At 39.3% G+C, this 21,879-nt stretch overlaps 1 protein-coding gene across 2 annotated transcripts in view; it reads right to left on the reverse strand.

Moving 5' to 3' along the window:
* NALCN (sodium leak channel, non-selective) overlaps positions 1–21,879 on the reverse strand; it is a 345,519-nt gene that overhangs the window by 34,874 nt on the left and 288,766 nt on the right. For both annotated transcript variants that reach the window (XM_073348939.1, XM_073348928.1), the window contains 9 exons: positions 11,544–11,645; positions 11,040–11,109; positions 9,805–9,896; positions 9,508–9,630; positions 8,049–8,105; positions 7,575–7,695; positions 7,342–7,473; positions 3,884–4,051; positions 1,903–2,007 (listed from right to left, as the gene is read on the reverse strand). In XM_073348939.1, coding sequence (XP_073205040.1) covers positions 1,903–2,007; positions 3,884–4,051; positions 7,342–7,473; positions 7,575–7,695; positions 8,049–8,105; positions 9,508–9,630; positions 9,805–9,896; positions 11,040–11,109; positions 11,544–11,645 — 970 coding nt within the window. The remainder of the gene's footprint in view (positions 1–1,902; positions 2,008–3,883; positions 4,052–7,341; positions 7,474–7,574; positions 7,696–8,048; positions 8,106–9,507; positions 9,631–9,804; positions 9,897–11,039; positions 11,110–11,543; positions 11,646–21,879) is intronic.

Genomic DNA, 21,879 nt, shown 5'->3' on the forward strand with positions numbered 1-21,879 from the left:
ACAGGCCCCCGTAGAAGCACTAGGGGGCATGGAGGAGGCGGCTTCCTGCACATCTGTAAGGGCAAATCAGTATGGCCAAACTTTTCAAACATGAGGTCTTAAAATCAGGCTCCCAAGCCAATATTTAGGCTGCTAAGCAAAAACAATCTGATTTTTATGGTGCTGAGTGCCCCCACAGGTCTTACTGATCTCAGGAGAGATGGGGATGTTCCACAGCTCCGAGAATCAGACCACTTTGCTTAGATGAACAAATAAGGCATTCGGGTTGGGTTTTCAAAAGTGCCTAAGTGACTTAAGAGCACAAATGACTTTCCAGGGGCAGTGGGATTTTCAAAGTGCCTCTAGTCTTAGACAATCTCTACACTAGAAACTTACATTGGTATAACTACGTCGCTCACGGGTGTGAAAAACTGACATCCCTGAGTTATGTAGTTATATTGATCTAACCTGCGGTGTACACAGCAAGAATTCTCCCCTCAATATAGCTACCATCTTTCGGGGAGGTGGATTAACTACACCGGAGGGCTTCTCCCATCAGTTGGGGCAGGTAGCATCTGCACTGAAATGCTACTGTGGCACAGCTCCACCGGTGTAGCTGCACCATTTTATGTGACAACCTACCTTTCGGAGCACAAATCCTATGGAAAATCAGTGAGGCTTATAGAATCATAGATATGTAGGGCTGGAAGGAAACTAGAGAGACGATCTAGTCCACCCATCATGTTGAGGAGGGATCAACTGCACCTGGACCACCCTTGACAGATGTTTGTCTAACCTGTTCTTAAAAACCTCCAATGACAGGGATTCCTTCTTTGGAAGCCTATTTCAGAGATTAACTATCCTTCTAGTTAGAATTGTTTCCTCCGATCTAACCTAAATCGCCCTTGCTGCAGATTAAATCCATAACTTCTTCTTCTACCTTGAGTGGACATACAGAACAACTGATCACTATGCTTGTTATAAATTTGTTTGTTTCTAAGATGCCACAAGTCCTTTCTTTTTGCGGATACAGACTAACACGGCTGCTACTCTGAAACCTGCCATATTTGAAGAGTGTTATCAGGTCCTCCCTCAGTCTTCTTTTCACAAGACTAAACATGCCCAGTTTTTTTTAACTTTTCCTCAGGTTTTCTAAACCATTTGTCATTTCTATTGCTCTCCTCTGGAATCTCTTCAATTTGTACACATCTCTCCTAAAATGTGGCACCCAGAACTGGACATAGTACTCCAGCTGAGACCTCACCAGTGCCAAGTAGAATGGAATAATTAGTTCTTGTGTGTTACATACAACACTCCTGTTAATACACTGCAGAATGATATTACCTTTTTGGCACCTGCATCACATAGCTGGCTCATATTCAATTTGTGATCTACTATTACCCTCAGATCCCTTTCAGCAGTACTACCACCCATTTTGTAGTTGTACATTAGATTAAGTGTAGTACTTTACATTTGTCTTTACTGAATTTCATCTTATTTCAGATCAGTTTGCCAATTTATCACAGTCATTTTTATGCTGCTAGATCACTTGGGCACTTTTGAAAATTCCACCCTGTGGTGCCTAACTGTGGGTACCTAGGTCTGAAAATTTTGGCTTACGCTTCTTAGGACTGGGAGCATATCTTTCTCTACTGCATGCACCTTGCCAGATTGCATTACTGGGGATCAACAGGTGATAATAACTTATTTTCTATTTTCAGCTTGAATTAAAAAAAAACATTTTGTTCTAATTGTACAAACGAATACAGAAATTCTCTCCTCTCCCCCCTTTTTTGGATACATGAAATGCCACACAGTTTCTCTTTTTCATACTGAATGCTTGTTGTTTTTCCCACTTGTTTTCTCCATTGCCCAGAGAGGATGGAGTATACTAGTATTTTGAAACAGAAAAGCTGTTCTTACCCTTGCGATGATGTTTGGATCATTGCACTTGGCCAGTTTCCCAGCAAAAAGCTGAACTCCAAAGCTTGCAAAAACAAGCATTAATGTCAGCAAAAGAATGGACACCTGTGAAAATGATGTAAATATAGTCAAACTTTTCTCCTACATACTAGAGGTGAAGGGCTAGATCCTCCGGTGCAGTCCAAGAATGAGCCGTTGGCGGTATAATGCTGACCTAGAGGATTTTATGGCAGGCACTCTCCCTGCTCCACTGAGTTTTTAGCCACTGCACTTCCAACTTTGGCTGCACTGAAAGGTCTGGCTCCAAGCTTTTAAAAATGGGGCTCTCCCTAAACTCCTTTGTGTTATGAATTATAATTTATGCATTATGTGTTATGAATAACAATGTATCATTTTATAATAATTTCTTCATTGAAACTGATAAAAGTATTTTTTTATGTTTTAAAACTTCTGTTATCATATCTTTGTGGTGAAACCATTTCAGCAACTTGAAATATCATTGCATTCCATATTAATTTTGGCTTTTTTAATCAGACAAGCACTGGGTTTTTTTTCTTTGTAGATTTTCCTATGAAGCTTAAGCTATTGGCCTTTAGTGTAGGCCCTGACCCAGCAATCACTGACACTCTTCTTATTATTTGTATCATGGTAGCACCTCAGAGCCCTACTTAGGGACCAGGACCTCACTGTAGTAGGTGCCATACAAACATAGTTGCTTAACTTTAAGCACAGGAAGACTCCTATTAACTTCAATGAGACCTCTCATGTGCTTAAAGTTAAACACATGCTTAAAATGCTTTGCTAGATCAGGCCCTTATTCATTAACATGTGCTACCTCTGCTGGCTGTCTGGCTCTGTAACATCAGAGCAGTCAGACATAAATGAATTATGATATAAACATTTTAACGGGTTGTAACAGATATAAAGTAAGTCAAACCCTGGCCTTAAACTAATGATCCTTGCCCCTTTATTAAGAGACTACTTTGTGTATTATAACCAAACAATATACATGAATATATAACACAGTATATAATAAACATACACAATAAAATTGCAAGATTTTATTCCTATCCCTCATGCCCAGTCTAAAATCTTATCACACTCTCAAGGTCTTGAGACCTGATCCTGGAAAAAGATTCTAGAACAAACACACACACACCAGTTTGGGGGAAGAGAGAGAAAGAGCTCTTATTCCTAAGACAGTGATAATGGGTTCTGGGATCCCACCACTAAAACAGAGATTTTAACCTGGGTCTCCCGTATCCCACATAAGTGCTCTAACCACTGGGTTACTGGCTGTTCTGAATAGGATGTGTGTATTTGTGTGTGTGTGTGTGTTTGTGTGTGTGTGTGTGTGAGTGTGAGTCTCTCTCATTTGTACAAAAAAATTCAAAAGATCTTGGTTTTACCTCAATGAGGAATAAAACCAAATGCCAAAACTTCAAAAAAATTTATGAGATAGAATTCTTATTTTCCAGGCAACCCTACCCACCACCATTTCCAGAGCTGCAATCAGGGGCAGGATTCCTTCCAATTGTCTCATAACAAGAATGGGGAGTGACAAAGACTCTCGTCTTTGCAAGTTTAAGTTTTCTTAGGTTTCAGTAGATCAGCCACGTAAGCATCCTGTCTCTCATCCTCTTCCCCCAGCAGAAATTGCAGTATTTTATCTCTCAGTAATCCTGCCATCTACATCAGTACTAAGATATGCTGAATAAACAAAGTCACTTGTGAAAGAATTATTACTGCATCCTTATTAAATATGAATGAAAATGAGTGCACTTTATATGGGTAATTTCTTTTTTAACTTGTTACTTTTTAAACTCCAATGGTAAGTGTAAAATGCATTTTCTCTATGAGGTATAAACAGAGTGCAACTGGTAAAAAAAATAGTAAAAACCAAAGCTGAATTACAGAAATACATTTTACATCGTTACTCTCCATCTTGTTTTATCATAGGAACAAAATAACTGGCACATACCAAGAAGATTTCCTTGAAGCCACTAAACAGCTCTCGTACAACTTTCCTCATTTGTGGCACCAGTTTGAAAATGCGAAGGGGTCGGAGACATCGTAGTATCATTAAGAGCTGAGCTCCAGATTTAGCAGGAACGTTCTGAGGCATCCAGCAAAGGAATATCAAACTTACCTTGGAGGGGGTGGGGATGGAGAAAGAATGAGCAATCCAGATTACAATATATTATTTAACAAAGTATGATAAAACAGAACATCAATCCAAACTTGTAAGTATCCCTTAAAAGATTATAATTGTCCCTTTTGGGGTGTGCTTGTGGGAAGAGAAGGCATAGGGGGCCAGATTTTAAAAGGTATTTAAGTGCCTAAAGATGCAGATAGGCGCCTAGTGGGATTTCGGTGAGGGACTCCCGAGTGGGAGTTAGGCATCTAGGCACTTTTGAAAATTCCACTAGGTACCTATCTGCATCTTTAGGAGCAAATATATCATTAAAAACCTGAGCTAAAGAGCCTTGCTCATAGGCACAATGTAATTCCTGCATTTTTCTGAACACGAGGACTATACAAGTGTAAGGCAACTACTGGCACTAGTTTCTTCGAAGTGAGTGACATACACATGTATACAAACATATACATATACAGTGAGATATATATACACAGATAGACAGAGAAAGGTCATACTTCATATTTAGGGAACATTCATATCTGGTTTATATAGTGTTTAAAATGATTAATAGATATTATAACTATGGTCTAGACATGAGTAGCATGTATCATAGATGGTTATGCCACATCTACAGAAGGTGCTATAGATGGTTATAAATAAGGCTAAGAATTAGTCACAGTTATTTTTAGTAAAAGTCACAGATGGGTCACAGGCAAAAAACAAAAATTTATGGAGCCTGTGACCTATGCATGACTTTTACTAAAAATAACCGTACAAGCTGTGGGGCAGAGGCGCAAAGCCCCAGTTACAGCGCCCTGCGGAAGCCACGGGACACGGGCACACGGCCCCAGCTGCAGCCTCCTATGCGGGAGAGGGGCGCACGGCCCCAGTCGCAGGCCCCTGTGGAAGCTGTGGGGTAGGGGTGCATGGTCCCGGCTGCAGCTCCTGACGCGGGGCAGGGGGCGCAGGATCTTGTTGCAGCCCCTGACGCGGGGCAGGGGTACACAGCCACGGTTGCAGGCACTGGTGGAAGCTGTGGGGCAGGGGCACATGGCCCTGGCTGCAGACCCCAGTGGAAGCTGCGGGGCAGGGGCATACAGCCCCAGCTGCAGTCCCCACCGCGGGGAAGGGGAGCATAGCCCTGGCTCCTGCCCCAGCCTCGGCTCCAGCCCCAGCTTCAGCTGTTGACAGCTGAACTCCAAGAAGTCATGGAGGTCTGGTAAAGTTACGGAATCCGTAACTGCCATGACTAAATCGTAGTCTTAGTTATGAACCATGTTTATAAACAACGAATTATCTGCTGGACGCTATAACAATTTATAACAGCTGATTACTTATTTATTAAAAAATCAGTTAATCATTTCTTAACTCTTCATAGAGTATTTTATATACACTTTTTCCCACTCCATGCTCTGAGGTGTCCCTAAACCTCTGACTGTCAAAAGCTGGAACTGGACGATTGGGTGACCAGATGTCCCGATTTTATAGGGACAGTCCCGATGTTCGGGGCTTTGTCTTATATAGGCACCTATTACCTCACACCCCTTGACCCAATTTTTCACACTGGCTATCTGGTCACCCTACTGGATGACAGGGGATGGATCACTTGATAATAGCCTTGTTCTGCTCATTCCCTCTGAAGCATCTGGCACTGGCCACTATCAGAAGACAGGATACCGGGCTAGATGGATCACTGGTCTGACCCAGTATTGTTGTTCTTAAGTTCTATGTTCTTATCTATAAATGTATCCTGAATATAAAGTGTGACTTAGACAGGGGGATTACTTAGTTGTAGATGCGCAAGGAATGCGGGACCCAGATGATTATTGCCAATATGATTAAAAGCAACAAAAAAAATTCTTGTGATTTTAAAAAAACTGAATAAAAAACAACAAACAACCAGTCTAGCAAAACAAAACAGATAAGCAGATGTTGCTGAATTTTTCTGGTATCCTCTCAATATTCTAGGAATGTTTACAAGACCTAGATAAAACATGATTTTCCTCCAAACACACAAACAAACAAAAAATGAAAAGAGGAATTTTGAGAAACCAATGCTACTAGAAACTCTGAGTACAGATTGATCATGACAAATTATATGCAGCACATCTGGGATACAGACTAATCTCTCCAAGAGTTAATCAAACCCATCAAATTAATTTCATTTAGCAGCTCAGTTCAGACTGAAAAAACATTTAATATCGTACTGTATTAGTCACTGATTTCATTGTTTGTTTTTTGAGTATAATCTCTTATTATTAATATTTATTACTCATCTGTTGCCACTGGCAGGCATAGTGCTTTACAACAAAAGGAAAGATAGAATTTAGAGCTGTTCAGAAAATAGTATTTCCATTGCATGGAAATTCTGATATTTTGCTATTTGTTTTTCTTCTGAACCTAAACAAGAAACTGGAAAATTTGAAACTTCCTGTAGAACAAACATTCCCATTTGGGACTATCAAAATGCGTTGCTTCAATAAGGTAAAAATGTTTCATTTTGATGTCATCAAAACTTTATATTATTATATAAAATTGTAAATACAATGTACATGTAAATATATATTTGATATATTTTAAATTAATATAAAAGTCAAAGCTAAAAGACTCAAGTCTATACAGTTGAAATGAAACATTTTTAGCTTATTGAAATGAAACGTTTTGAAAAGCAAAAGGAAAAAGTCAAAATAATTCATTTCAACTTTTTCCCATTGAAAATTTAGTTAAAATCAACATGTTCCTACAAAAAGTTTCAATTTCAGCACAACTGCCTTTTCTATTAAAGTTTTTTTGACCAGATCTACTATAGGCAGCCAGGTCTGATTCAACCCTAACAGTCATCTGGTAATGCCCTCTCTACAGGGAGGATGAGGGGAGAAGGCAAGGAATGAATGTGAAGAGCCTGCTACCCCAGCAGATTCCCCTGCACAAAACGGATGGAGCAGGGGCCAGGATCTAGGATCTGGATCTAAAGATGGAAGGAAAGGAGGTCAGATGTATAAGATAAATAAATATATATACAGAGAGAAATTACCATGCAATGGGAAACCTACATTAGCTCATGAATTTACCACAATTTGAGATGCAAGTCAATATTCAGATACCTAAGTACACATTTGCAGCTGCAGTTGTCAAGTTTGCATGTGAAACTGTGGTGACTGTGTGCTCAAATTACCCTCACAGTTCTGCATGATTTCATTTTTTAAAAAACTGTCCCCAAATCTTTAATAAATACATATTCAGAAAGATGAAAATTTTAAAAAAGTATTACAAAAAAGGATTTAAATATCAAAACTCACAAGATATATAAATATATCCATGACTCCCCCAAAGTCCCTTATGACAGCTGTTGGTGTAAAAAACAAGCCATCTGCCATAATCTTCAGATTAAGCTCAATGCTCATGAATATTACAAAAACATATTCAGCAATCTGAAAATCAAAGAAGAAATCAATCATAATTTAGTAATAAGCAGCGGAGAAAAATAAGATGGTTGTGCTTTATTAAATGTGAGATGATTCAGTAATGATACCTGGAGTGTTGGAGCATGCATAACTCTTCTAAAGGGGGATTCAAACATCATAGAAATGCAGGAGCATATAGTAACAATGATCATAACCCAGTCCAGGTATGTAACCAATCCCAGCAGATCACTGTCAAAAATGTACAAGGACAATCATTAAAGAGAAACTTGACCAGTGTCATCAACTGTCTATTAAAAATACAGTCTAGCTAAGGTGTTTTCTGTGTAAAGTCAATTAACTCTAGAAGGAGGCATTTGAAAAGTTTCATCGTGTCAGAAATGCATAGTAAGACTAGAGAAGTAACATAGAGAAGTAACAGAACAAACAAATGTAACAAAACAAAACAATCCCCCTCCCCACAAACCCAAACAAACAAACAAAACAAAAAACACAGAAAAAGAGAAATTTTAAGCCAAAAAGTATAATCCACATTGATATGCAAAATGTAATCAAACAAATGAAATTACTTTTGCAATGCTTACTATAGCTGATGGTATTTGGTATTTTTCACAGCACCGGTAACAGGATCTGTTTTAGAACTATAAAAGGGAAATGAGATATTTAAAATTCAGCAATTTAAATTGCATTTTAGTGATCATTATTATAATTGTAGTGTGCATGCATCACCTCAAAGCAATTAACTGTCTAGCTTAATGCCTGACATATTCTATGACTTAATGCTCAAATGCTACTTTTTATAAAAAAGTTGTTTTAAGTTTTACTTACCCAATTTTTGTATCAGGTAATTTTAGTTCAAATTACCAGTCAAAGCAGTTAGCGGTAGTTTAATTTATGGCACAGCTCTGAGCAAGATAGCTCTAGACTGGCTGTTAATTACATTTTAAATTAAAAGTTTTTAAGTCTGAGTCCAGCTTCTACAATTAATAGCTTACTTTATTCAGTTTTGGTTTTCTGAGAGAAACAACCCACCTGAAACACAACTTTATGTTTCAAGGAGTTTCCCTAAAAGACCTTTCGTCTTGTATCACAATTCATTGGCTGGGTCCTCAGCTGGTGTAAAGTGGCTTCACTTTTTTGGTCCAATCTTCTTTAATTACTTAGTTCAATAATTTTCTCATTAATATTCCCAGATATTTCTCATCTAATTTCCTGTCCCTTAAATCCACGGATATAAAAAGCTCCCAAGCCTAACAATCTTCAGCTATGAAACTCAAAATAACCTCTTCATAGTATCTTCTAAAACCCAGGTATGGACAAATTTCTGCTCCCAGTTACATGGTGTAAATCTGGTTGCCTTCAATGGCATCTGCACTGTGAAACTGAGAAGGGAGGAGCACATATACATACAGAAGAACCCAGTCATAGTGAACTTGCATGTAGGGAAACTCCATTTGTAGTGAAGCAGAATGAAAGCCCCAAATTGCTTCAGTGCTTTTCACTGTGCACAATGAAATTCTGGTTATATGATCCCACTCTGAGAAGTGCTGAGAGGACTGTAATGAGAATTGAGGTGCACAGCACTTCTCAGGGCAAGACCCATCATGAACATCTGCTTATAGTGATATTCTTCTGTTGTGGGAGAAGGGTTCGCTTTAAGAGGATTCCATGTAGTAAACATATGCACATTACTTAGAATGAGCAGGCTTGACATCAACACACGTAGGTACCATTCTCTTCTCCACCCAATCTGCTCATTGGCTACTGTGACAGGCTGGCTCACTGTGGCTTAAAGATGGCAGCTGAAGCGTCACCCCTTTCTACCTCGTGCCTGCAGCTTCCTTATCTTGTCTCATGATCTTGGACTGCCTTCATGAGCTTATGTCTTTTGGTTTCTTTTTCTCCAGCAATAAGGTTATATCACGGCTAGTTTAACTCCTAGCTGCTATGGGCTGGTTGCACATATTTTCCTTTCAAAATAAATAGACTACCCCGTAAAGAAAGTATTTGGCCGAACTCACTACTGAAAAGTAATACACTCACGCATTAAAGCGAGCTCGCACAACCACCCGACAAAAGTTTCTGAATCTGTGTTCTCGACCAACTATGAAAAGTGGCTTATCGAAATATGGATGATTCTCTCGCAACTCCTCCTCTTGGACTTTCCTTTTAAAAAATAATACATAATATATTTAATGTTATGCAAAAGACAGCCATCAAAAATATCCATTATCATTTTGTTTTTATTTCATTGTAGCTGTTGGAAAAAAAGAAATCTATCCTACAATACCAACATTTCGAATTGAAAAGTGCGTTTCCAAACCTTTGGTTTATAAATACCTTTTCATTTCAGCTTGTTCTTTTTTTTCCTGGATCATCTTGATCTCACTGTCTTCTCTCTGTGCGTTTCTGTATCTCACTGTATTAGAATGCTAGAAGCAAAACAATGATTTAAAATGTGTTTTTTCCTTTAAAGACGAAAGCAAGATACAGTCTTTTACACTGAAGCATTCTAATTGTGAAGTCCTCACTTCTAAATGCACTATAAATCATGTAAGCCAAGCACACTGTATGGTATGTGCTACAGCATAGGCTTGGTTACTTTCAATGAGTCAAATTTTGATGTTAATTCCCCTAGTGCAACCCCAATGAATTCAACTTTATTACTGCATTAACTCTTCCTACCTTTATTGAACATCATCATAGTTGTTAAGGGCAAGATTGTGCTCACAGAGGGGAATAGGAGGCATTAGGCTTTTCCTCAGTCTATTGAGCATGCTGCATGTATTACTGGTCCAAACAGAGGGAGAACAGGATCTATAAAACAGGTGTGCAGGGAGTGGGTAGAGGGTGTCAGAACTGTCAGAGCCAGTGGAGCTGAGCTGGTTCTAATGGGGAAGCAATCTGGTACCTGCTCAGACTCACAACTTTTTCCTTAGCTTGTTCCTGCCATGGAGCAGCTATGTGCTGACAGCTATTTCTGGCCCTAGGCAAAGTAAGAGTAGAAAAGCTGCACCCTTTATTTTTACTTATCCTTTACTTCAGTGCATATCTAGAAAAGAATATGAGAGCATAAAACTAGAGGGATTGAAAACTCCCATTCTGGTCTTGAAATTCTCCTTGGCAAAATCAGAGACTTCAACAAAATGTCATTAAAAATTTCCAGAAGTGAAAATGTCCTCGATCTTGTGAAAATATGCCACAGTGAAATTTGTGCTTCTTATATCCCTCCAAAGCTGGTAGAAAACTGAAAGATTTTTATCCAATAAGGCTCACAAGGCAGATGATATTTTTTAAACTTTCACTGGGGACATGCAAAGTAGTGAACCAGCACTACCTGCAGCTTCAGCAAATTCGCTGAAGTAAGGAAATCTATCACATGTGTGAATATGTTGTTTATTCTGAAGATAATGTTAATGTTACTATCCTATTTGCTTTCTGATTTCCTAATAAGATCTCAAGCCACAGATTAGAAATTGAATGTTACATAGGCATTAGACTTGTACAGTGATTGTAGTGCATATTAATCTTTCCTATATTCCAAAACTAAAACCATCACTTTTGTTTGGACTTACATCTTGAGTCAAGGTTTCAAGAGATTTTCCCCTGCTGATTCGCTGGCTGTTGGAACCATGTCTTAGTGACCTGAAACAATCATAATCAATTTGATAGTAAATCTCAAGATCAAATCTTAACCTTTACATGACGGCCATTATAAAGCACTGCTCTCCAGATACAGTATCTCAAATTCTATTAATTTTTCCTTAGCTTACATGAGAAGCTGTTATGTTCTTCAATTGTCTTTAAGCCTGTCTAAACTAAACCAATTTCTTTTCCGTCTGATCCTTAAATTGATAGTTCTGTAGTCAGTGAAGGAAATGACATTTAAAATAAAAAGTACATTTTTCCCATTTATGTACTACAATGAATTTCATTATTGTTACAATCAAAAATGTACAATTTAGTTCTTTGTATGAGTCATTCCTGTTTTAGATGAGTTAGGTATTGTGCAAGTTTAACTCTAGTCATTGAATTGAATTTAATATTATTTTAAAAACACTTTTCCTGTCTGTGTTTACCTGCGCTCTTGCCGTATGTGATGCTGGACACTAAGTATTGACCTTTCCTTTGCAGGTTGCCCCTCAAAGGATCCACTCAGCATGCGTTGTCTAGTGCAGGCCCTAAAAATAAATATTGTGATTATGATAAACAATTGGAACTTCCACTGTAAGCAATTTTTTTATAAAATGAGACCAAATAATTGCATTGCTGGGGACAAACAGACATTCTGTTATTACTATTGGCATGTCACAACTGGCACATATAGTTTTCTGGGAATGCCAGGGCACAGCCTCACAGATAATAATAAACAGGGCAACAGAACAATAGTAGGGGCAGCTTGCACTTCTCATAAAAAATATATTCATATTCCCAAAACCAAATGAGACACAAAGGTTCCTCATCATGTTGTATAATCAATGCCAGGACCTTCTTTATGACCTCTCCTTGCTGGGACACTGTGCCCCATTTGTGGGTCCCTTTTTTAGGATTTGCTATAGCAAATGTGCTTCCCCCAGAGTCTATTCACAGGTATGAATGGGGCCAATGCACAAATCCAACACCCCAGTCCACTGGAAATGATCAAACTTTATTCTGTGACTGTTACTCATGCAATAACCTCCCATTTATTATTAATTATTATTATGAAAACTTCCAGCTACATGCGGGCAATCGCTTTGAAACCAAAAAGAATGGAATTATTTTTCATGTCTTTTAGACTGTAAGATTTTGGGGGCAAGGACTGCAATTTTCTATATGTTTTCACAGTGCTTAGCACAATGGGAACCCAATCTGATGGCTTCTAGGTACACCTACTATATAAAGGTGTAATAAAATAATAAAATAATAATACTGTTTATAAACATTATTATTATTATTCTCCATAATGAATAGGGAATTCTACAAATACAGTGCCCTTTTCAGGAAAGCACATTAGCATGTACTTAACTTTAAGTATGTGTTTACATCTTACAGCACACACTTAAGTGCTTTCCTGGATGACTGGTGATATAATATGGTTTAAAATTGAAAAGGCTGGAAATCTACAGGAAGAAACCATCAGCAGCCAGGTGCAACAAAAAATTATTCTGATATAGCTAAGGGGACAAGGGACACCCTGAATCCTTCACTGAAGAGGCAAGCTGACAGTCTTCTTGTCCCATGAAAAGAGGGTCTGCCTATGAAGTGCTGGTGAGCAATATTTCATTAGACATGATAATATCTTGTTATTTAAGTCTAGGCTCTAGAATGCATGTTACGGTATTATTTTATAAATAGCCATTTGTTTCCAATACTTCTACTTTCATCTCTATTACACTTATACTTGATTTCAATATAAACAAATCTAAGTGCTATGAGTTAAGCAGAGCAGTGGTGTGAGGTGAAAATAGCAAGCTGGGCTGTAGTGTTTCATTGGAAGTAATACATCTGTGAACACTGTGAGTGTCCAGTGGACCAAGTGGCTGGATGCTGCAAGAGATGCTCAGAGAGCTTCAGCGTTGGAGCATTCCTACCTCTAACCTGCAGAGTAGCAGTGGGGCCTGGAGGCCTAGAGGGGAGTCCTTGTGTTGCCTTCAGCCAGTGAAGTTGGGGAGCTGATTCATGACTGGCATGGACAAAGCTTCCCAATGCTAAGGGCAGGTGGTAGCAAGTTGCCTCAGAATGCTGGGTACCCCTGGAAAGTGTCACAGAGCACTCCAACCTGATAGGAATGTGGGCATTTTTTTTTTGTACTGGCTGTAATAAACATTTTTGGTCAAGAAAAAAAAATAAAGGTTACATTTAAAGAGATGACATGAATTCCCGATGTTGAAAGAAATGATATTTATGCCAGAGGAATATTTGAAGAGGTCACATTTGTGAAAAAATCTTCACTTGCCAAGAACACTGCAACCTTGGATTAACACCCCTGGATAATGATTGATCTTATTTTTGTGTTTCATCTTCTTTGTTGAGATGAGTCATAAATTGATATCTAGATTGTTCAACCATCCAACTGTTGTATCATCAGGGATGGCAAAGTGTGGCAGTCCACCTTCTAATCTTCTAATTGTGCACTCCTCCATCACATGTTTGACTGTCTGCACCACTGCCCCACAGTCACACTGTCAAGATTGGCTAAGCCAAATTGTGGCACTGTGGCAGCCAGTCTGGCCGTTCCAGTCAGCAGTCTGTTAAACTCAATCCAGGATCTATGTGCAAGGCTGCCACCAGGTGGATGTAATTTAGGACTTTTGAAATTCTTCAGTGAAACAGATATAAACCAAATATAAATATTTCATAAAAGCTAGTTGAGTCTTGAAGGTGCAATTTCTCAATTCTCAGTGGCTCTCGCTTCATATCATAGAATCCTAGAATATCAGGGTTGGAAGGGACCTCAGGAGGTCATCGAGTCCAACCCCCTGCTCAAAGCAGGACCAATCCCCAATTAAATCATCCCAGCCAGGGCTTTGTCAAGCCTGACCTTAAAAACCTCTAAGGAAGGAGATTCCACCACCTCCCTAGGTAACGCATTCCAGTGTTTCACCACCCTCCGAGTGAAAAAGTTTTTCCTAATATCCAACCTACACCTCACCACTGCAACTTGAGAACATTACTCCTTGTTTTGTCATCAGCTACCACTGAGAACAGTCTAGATCCATCCTCCTTGGAACCCTCTTTCAGGTAGTTGAAAGCACCTATCAAAACCCCCCTCATTCTTCTCTTCCGCAGACTTAACAATCCCAGTTCCCTCAGCCTCTCCTCATAAGTCTGTGTTCGAGTCCCCTAATCATTTTTGTTGCCCTCCACTGGACTCTTTCCAATTTTTCCACATCCTTCTTGTAGTGTGGGGCCCAAAACTGGACACAGTACTCCAGATGAGGCCTCACCAATGTCGAAAAGAGGTGAACGATCACATCTCTCGATCTGCTGGCAATGCCCCTACATATACATCCCAAAATGTCACTGGCCTTCTTGGCAACAAGGGCGCACTGTTGACTCATATCCAGCTTCTCTGATAACATATATGAGTATTATGAATGTGAACCCTTTGGATACACCACACTATTCACTAACACTCTGAGCCTTTGAAAACATGTTTACTCCCATTGTTTTAAATAACGTTGCACAATTACATATGGCAGGCTGCGATCTCATGAAGGCAATTATTGCTTTATAGGGGATAACTTTTTTCTTTCAAATGTTTCTGTGGATATCTGTTTTCACTCTTCTCTGTTGTTTTCTTTATCTTGGTTTTAAGCAGATGGATGAAAGGAATGTGGGTCCACTGAGAGATCTGTAACGCAAATAAGCTTATAATGCCTGCCTATGTTTTCATCACCCATTACACCAGAATCCCACTAACATGCAATATTATACACTTATAACAAGAGCACATTAGATTACATTATACTGAATAGTCAGAAATATAATCACATTTAAAAAAATTGCAGTATGTCTTGCAGTGCAATACAATTTCAGTATCTCAGCCAATATCTGAATACAATGAATTTTAAAGCATTATGTGATATAGGGTAATGTAATGTAATCATTTCAAGAGACAACAAAAATGTTCTTTGAATAACTATGTAATTTCTGTGTAAAAGAATAGATAATCACTCTTTTCTAGAAATGGATCCTACCTGACTCCATTAGAATGACACTAAGGTCTCTCACAGCAGGGACAATAGTAGGTTCTGATGTGCAAGTTCTCTCCTATAACGGCTTCTCACTGAGATAATGGAACAGCTTGTATTTGTACCTTTGTGAATAAGAATTACTGTGCTCTTAGGTTTCAGAGTAGCAGCCGTGTTAGTCTGTATTCGCAAAAAGAAAAGGAGTACTTGTGGCACCTTAGAGACTAACCAATTTATTTGAGCATAAGCTTTCGAGAGCTACAGCTCACTTCATCGGATGTGATATAGGATAATGTAATGTAATAATTTCAATAGACAACAAAAATATTCTTTGAATAACTATGTAATTTCTGTGTAAAAGAATAGATAATCACTATTTTCTAGAAATGGATCCTACCTGACTCCATTAGAATGACACTAAGGTCTCCCAAAGCAGAGACAATAGTAGGTTCTGATGTGCAAGTTCTCTCCTAGTGAGCTGTAGCTCATGAAAGCTTATGCTCAAATAAATTTGTTAGTCTCTAAGGTGCCACAAGTACTCCTTTTCTTTGTGCTCTTAGGCATATGCATCTGTATTTTAATATCCAGAAATAATTGTTTCCTTACATCCACGTGTGACTTCCACATAAATGTTTTCACATGCTTGTACACAACTCATTTAGATACCCAGTTGCTTTGTGAGTGGAGAACGCAATTCCTTGTTGTACATAATAAAAGAGAACTACTTGCAACCAAAATACTTAATTCTTCCTGTGACTACATTCTTTATGTCATAGTATTAACTGACTAACAAAGCCAATTAAATAAATGCTATAAAGGAACAGACCTGGATAAAGGAGCAGACCCATTGAAAGACTATTGTCAAGATTTAAAAAAAGTAACTGCCTAAAGTTTGGTTCCTAAGTCCATATTTAGGTGCCTACTTAAGTTGTCTGATTTTCAAAAATGCTGAGAGTCCAGCAGTCCCTGCTGAAATCAATGGAGAAATGATGCAATGCCAGTGCTACACGACTGAGATCAAGTGACTTGAAATAGATAATGCAAATTGTCAGCAGCAATGTGCAGGGAAGTCTTTCCGTACTCACAGTGCCACAGATGATGTGACAGAGAGGACAGTTTTATAAGCTCCTTAGCTTGTTTACTAAATATCTCCTTACTTTTCTCTTCTGCCATCCTCTACTCTTTGGGAACGTCTCCCTTTATGACTCCTTAGCAAGTGACAAAATCTGCCTGACCATTCTCCCAATTGCTAAGGGTCAGATTTTTTAAAGATATTTTAGTCACCTTAAATGGCAAATAGGCACCTTGTGGGATTTCCAAAAGGACCTAGTTGCCTAACTCTCATTGATTTCAATGGGTGTAAGATGCCTAGGTGCTGATGAAAATCCTACTAAGTGCCTACTTGCATCGTAAGGCACCTAAATACTCTTAAAAATCTAGCCCTAAGTGCTCTGCACTCAGTTAAGAGTTCAGAATAAATCCTCTCTCAGTATGATAAACCTTTATGAATTGGAGCTGGTTAGAAAATTTCAAAAACTTTGAAATTTCTTTGCAAAATGGGGTAGAAAAATCACCACATCATAATTTCCCCTCCCCCTCCCAAATTTTCTGGCCGGCTGTAATGGCATCCACCTCTCACGAGCACCTCCTCTGGTTGGGTGTGTCTGCAGTCTTTAAACCAGTCGCAGTCCTGCCATCAGGCCATACCCCCAGGACTTCCTCCCTGGAAGCAATGGTTTTGCTTTCTTAGTCTGTTTTGGCCCCAGTCTTCAGCTGGGTCTCCTGACAGTTCAGGTCCCTTCTGGGGGTTTACTGATGTCCAATTGTAGGCCCTTCCACAGTAGCCTATGGGGGGCGGGGACCCGGGTCCGCCCACTACTCTGGGCCCCAGCCTTCACCAATGTCTTACCCTTAGTTCAGGGCTCTTCTAAGTTCAGGTCCAGTAGCCAGCCAGCCAGGAGCTCTTCCTTGCTCCCCCGGTCCTTACTAGTACTGGGCTGTCCATTGTGCTGCAATTCCCTCAGCCAGCCACACCATCCATGCTGGTCCAGCTCTATCAAGGAACTGCCCTGTCTCTGGTTCTGTAGCTCCTTTTTACTGGGCCCTCCGGGGCCCTGATTGGCTGCTTCCCCTGCAACCACTCTAGCCTGCTTGAAGGACCTCGCCACAGCTCCTTTCTTGGGATTGGTGTGGCAGGACCCTGAGGCCTCCAGCAGGAGGCCTCTGGGCCTAGTCTACCCCATCACACTAGGTCTGTCAGATATTAGAGAGATTGGATGTTCATGTAATATGTAATGAGAGAGATAGGAAACACTGGAAAAAGACAAGTAGAAACATGTCAAGCTGGTTGCAATGTTTACTTGATATGCAAAGCTCTGGATGCAGTTTATCCCTTCCTTCTCAGCAAATGCAGCTGCAGCAATGTCCTTCGTGTTGATCTCTATATGCACAAAGGAAATAAAGTATGTTTAAAAAGAACAAATTACTAGTCAAGTTAGAGGAAGAAACTACACTGAGCTTGGTTGCAAGACAAGATCGTACAGGGAATATTATATACCATACATTACCTGGGAAAAACTGACGGGGTCCAAAGTCATGAATGAAAGGGACAGCTGCCCTTTACACTGTTTCCTTCCCATTTAAAATCCCTGAAAAATAAGCAAATCAGACAGTAATTCAGCTAAATACTCCAAGCCACTGCAAGATGCTGAACAGTTTGTACATATTTTATAATACTGTACCTTCCACTAACAGTATGAGGCCTCTTGCTTTGCATAAGGTGGTGCTCTGTGTGATGACTTTATCAGGGAGGTCTGTTTCTGGCATCAAGTATAGATTTCCTGCTTATGTTGCTGTATCGTTGCAATTTGAGGCTTCTTTCATAAATGAACATCATTTAGTTGAACTGCACCAGAGTCCCTATCCACATTTTTGTGTGTTGCATACAATTCTCCTGGTGAGTCCTTTGGACAGAATCTTTAACAGAAGATGGCAATGCTCCATCGGTAAATCCAATACACAAAATACTATCATCCTCATTCATTCCTGATGATGATAGGTTCTCTCACCGAATCTTTCCATAATGCCATCCATGCTTCCAACAAACTTTTGTCATGGTTGTCTGGGATAACCTCATATTCATGTTCCAGAAGAGCTTGGCACACACCAGATGGATTTCAGCATCCACTTCTGTCATCTTATAGATTGCATTCACTATGGCACTGTTTGGACAGCAGGCCAAATGCACTTTGTTAACACAATCAAACACTACATTTCAGCTATTCAATTTGACTGTATTGTTAAAACAATTTGAATCTGACGGGTCAAGCAAAATGGATTATTAATGCAACTTGATATATAACAAAGCTTTTCTTCCTGGGTCCCTCTTATGCGATCAGATGTTTCTAAAAAGAAAAAAAGACAGTAAACTTGTCTTCTTCAGTGTCTATGCAATCTAGCCATCTAAAATGGCTTATTTACATGCTCACTTCTTTAGCTATCTTGCATTCTGGTCTTCATTCTTGCCCTGTTGTCTAACCACTCTCTCCTAGCTGATGTGTGTCTGGGTATCTCCTTGGATTAAAGATGAGCCAGTCACAGAGCTTGCTTCATGATGATCCATTAAAAGTATGGAGCTCCCTTAGCACAACAAGTATAAAAAGGGGCAACTTTTTCCACTGAGCAGGCGCTAAGCAGCTCCTGAAATTCTTCATGTTTGACTTTGCTGGCGACTAGGTAGAATCCAGTGGCAGCCTTGGTTTCTAATGCTCTAAGAAGCTGATCATGATAGACACACCTGAGATTAGTCATATTAGTTGTTTAAAAAAATTATAGGTAACCAATCCTAAAATTTAACAAAAAAGGGATCACAGATTTAAAGGATAGGTTTCAGAGTAGCAGCCGTGTTAGTCTGTATCCACAAAAAGAAAAGGAGGACTTGTGGCACCTTAGAGACTAACAAATTTATCTGAGCATAAGCTTTCGAGCTGTAGCTCATGAAAGCTTATGCTCAAATAAATTTGTTAGTCTCTAAGTTGCCACAAGTCCTCCTTTTCTTTTTGTAGACTTAACTTAGGGTTGAATTTGTCTTAAGTGATCACTCAAGGGACCAACACAAATTGGTTGTTTAATGGAGGAGGCTTTCTAATAAAGATACAAATGAACTACTGACTGTGTCTGGGGATACTCTGGATTTGTGTCTTAAGACAGGAAGTTGCCTAATCAGGGTGGCCCATTATAACAACATATTGAGATAGTTTAATCAGAGATTAGGTAAATATAAAGTAGTGTCATAAAACTTTTAGAAAGAGTTAAGAACTTGCTTTTCCTTCATTCTGATATGTACAAAAGATCATTGTTTTGAAGAATGCTTTCATAAGAGCAGTTGAATAATCTACCAGAATACCAGCAAACTAGTAAAACTGAATTTTTAATTCAAGCACTACAACATATTTTAATGACACACTCAAGACATAATTTCAGACATAAGATAAATGTTCCTTATTCATTCAGCTGTTTATTCCAACTGAAAGCTTCACTTATGCATGAGATAGGCTATTCCCTCAGGCTCAGCAAATGTCAGAAAAGCTTTGTCTGGAATAGTGAATACATTGTTGTTTATACTTAGCATTAGTTTACAATTTAGCTCTAAAATCAATTATAAAATGTAATGCATATCAAAAGCTACTCAAGCTCATGTGGCTTATTTCCAAAACTGTCACAATTCATTACTTAATGATGACCTTCGAAGTTGATCTTTTTGTCCAACAGACCCTGAAACTTAGATGTTGCACTATGTATATGATATGATATGCTGATGGGAAAATGGCTCAGAATAGGCAGTACAGTAAACAGCCTCAGAATTGGTCAGCTAACCTATATCTGAACCAGAACCGTGTTCTGCATCATTGATATAGGTAATATGAATATTTTTATTTTATTCATACAGCATCCAAAAATGTGCTAAGACACTTTATAGGTCCAATAAAAAGATGTGACATGGCCTGAGCCTCATGGAGCTTGCAAACTATTATGTGATGGAATATGCATGTGTAGCAATAGGGGATGATGAGATGAGAAAGATAAGGCTCACTAACAGTGGTACGGTAACGTGGTTATACGTGTATATCTGGATGGTTCCAGTATATTTACACAAACGACTGTAGGGAGACTGGTGGCTGGTAGAGTGTTCCATTCTCAGGGGGTAGCATGTAACAGAGAGGGAAATGGGGGAAGAAAACAAACGTGAGGAGGGTGGGGTCAAGGCTGGTGGTGCAGAGGGAGTGGGAGAAGCTCAACAGGAATGACTGGTAATTATTATATAAAACATAAAGGTGATGAATGATTCTGGGAATCGGGCAGATATTTATCTGGCATCCATGATGCTGGCTCTGATGGCAGACAGGCAATTTTACTAGTCCTTACAAAAGCTATTTTTCTAGACTTTGAGGATTCCAGATGATAATTAATCCATAATTGATGCTGGGTGTCATCTTCAATTCCATTTCATTTGGTCCCAAGTTCTGCCCTTGGAAGGGTATGTAGAGCCCCCATTGCCACCAATGGAAGCATTAAATCATAGAATCATAGACTATCAGGGTTGGAAGGGACCTCAGGAGGTCATCTAGTCCAACCCCCTACTCAAAGCAGGACCAATCCCCAATTTTTGCCAGAGATTGCAAATGGCCCCCTCAAGGATTGAACTCACAACCCTGGGTTTAGCAGGCCAATGCTCAAACCACTGAGCTATCCCTCCCCCCAAATGATCATTCAAGAGATGCACAAAGATGGAATTCATCCCATTGTGTATAATTTGCACTCTTTTGCTTTATGTTAAAATATTTAGAATTTGATAAAAAATATTCTTCAGTAAGAGTGGGTAAGAAGGACAAAAAAGGCAGCACAAAGCATAAAGCAGCAAGAACAGAATTAAAAGTCTTTTTGTTAAAGTAATTTGAGCAAACTGAAGTTGTTCCAGAGCAGCTTTAATTTAGAGAAGCACTTATACCCACCTTCATCCATACAGACAATGATTAAAAGCCTTTTGGTGGGAATCTTTAGAGAAGGGCAGCTTGAACTGTTACTGAGTGTTTAAGGTACAAAAATCAATTCTTTCACTGTCAGGTCTGTAATGTAGCTGAAATTCAAATATCTCAGCTACAGTAGCTGTGATCAGTACAAAGAAAAAACATAATCTTCATGCAAGTTTGAGTTTTTCTGCTTCCTGTGAACAGTAAGCTTGGGTTTAGCAGTGATATTTTATCACATTTCACACCCATCTTTTTTTTTTCTTTGCAAGCTCCCTCTTTGAGGCTCCACCGTCATAGAAAACCTCATATTTAGTGACTTTCTGCACCAGCAAATCCATCCCTTATGTTGTGAAAATGATTTCTTATGTTAGCATGTTAATACTGAAGCTGTGACACCTGCTGCGGGCCCAGTAACTATAGTGTAGAAATGGCATCATCGGAATCAGCAGAGTATGGAAACAGTTTGAGGCAGTTACTCGTTGCCAAGAAAACTCCCTGTTCCTCTTGCTCATAAGGAGGCTGCTTCTTTGTTAATGAATAAGCTACACTCTTGAGGCTATTATTCCTTGAAGGCCTTATGCATCCTATGTTTGTCGGTGTGCAAAAGGCAGCTGTGCCAGCAAACATTTTGCCCCAGTGGCAGGATCCCATTACCATCAAAACTTCCCCACAAGGGCTCCAAGGAAGTCTGACTCTGCAAATCTGGGTGG

The sequence above is a fragment of the Lepidochelys kempii genome, chromosome 1 (genome assembly GCF_965140265.1).
Source record: "Lepidochelys kempii isolate rLepKem1 chromosome 1, rLepKem1.hap2, whole genome shotgun sequence".
Taxonomy (NCBI): Eukaryota; Metazoa; Chordata; order Testudines; family Cheloniidae; genus Lepidochelys; species Lepidochelys kempii.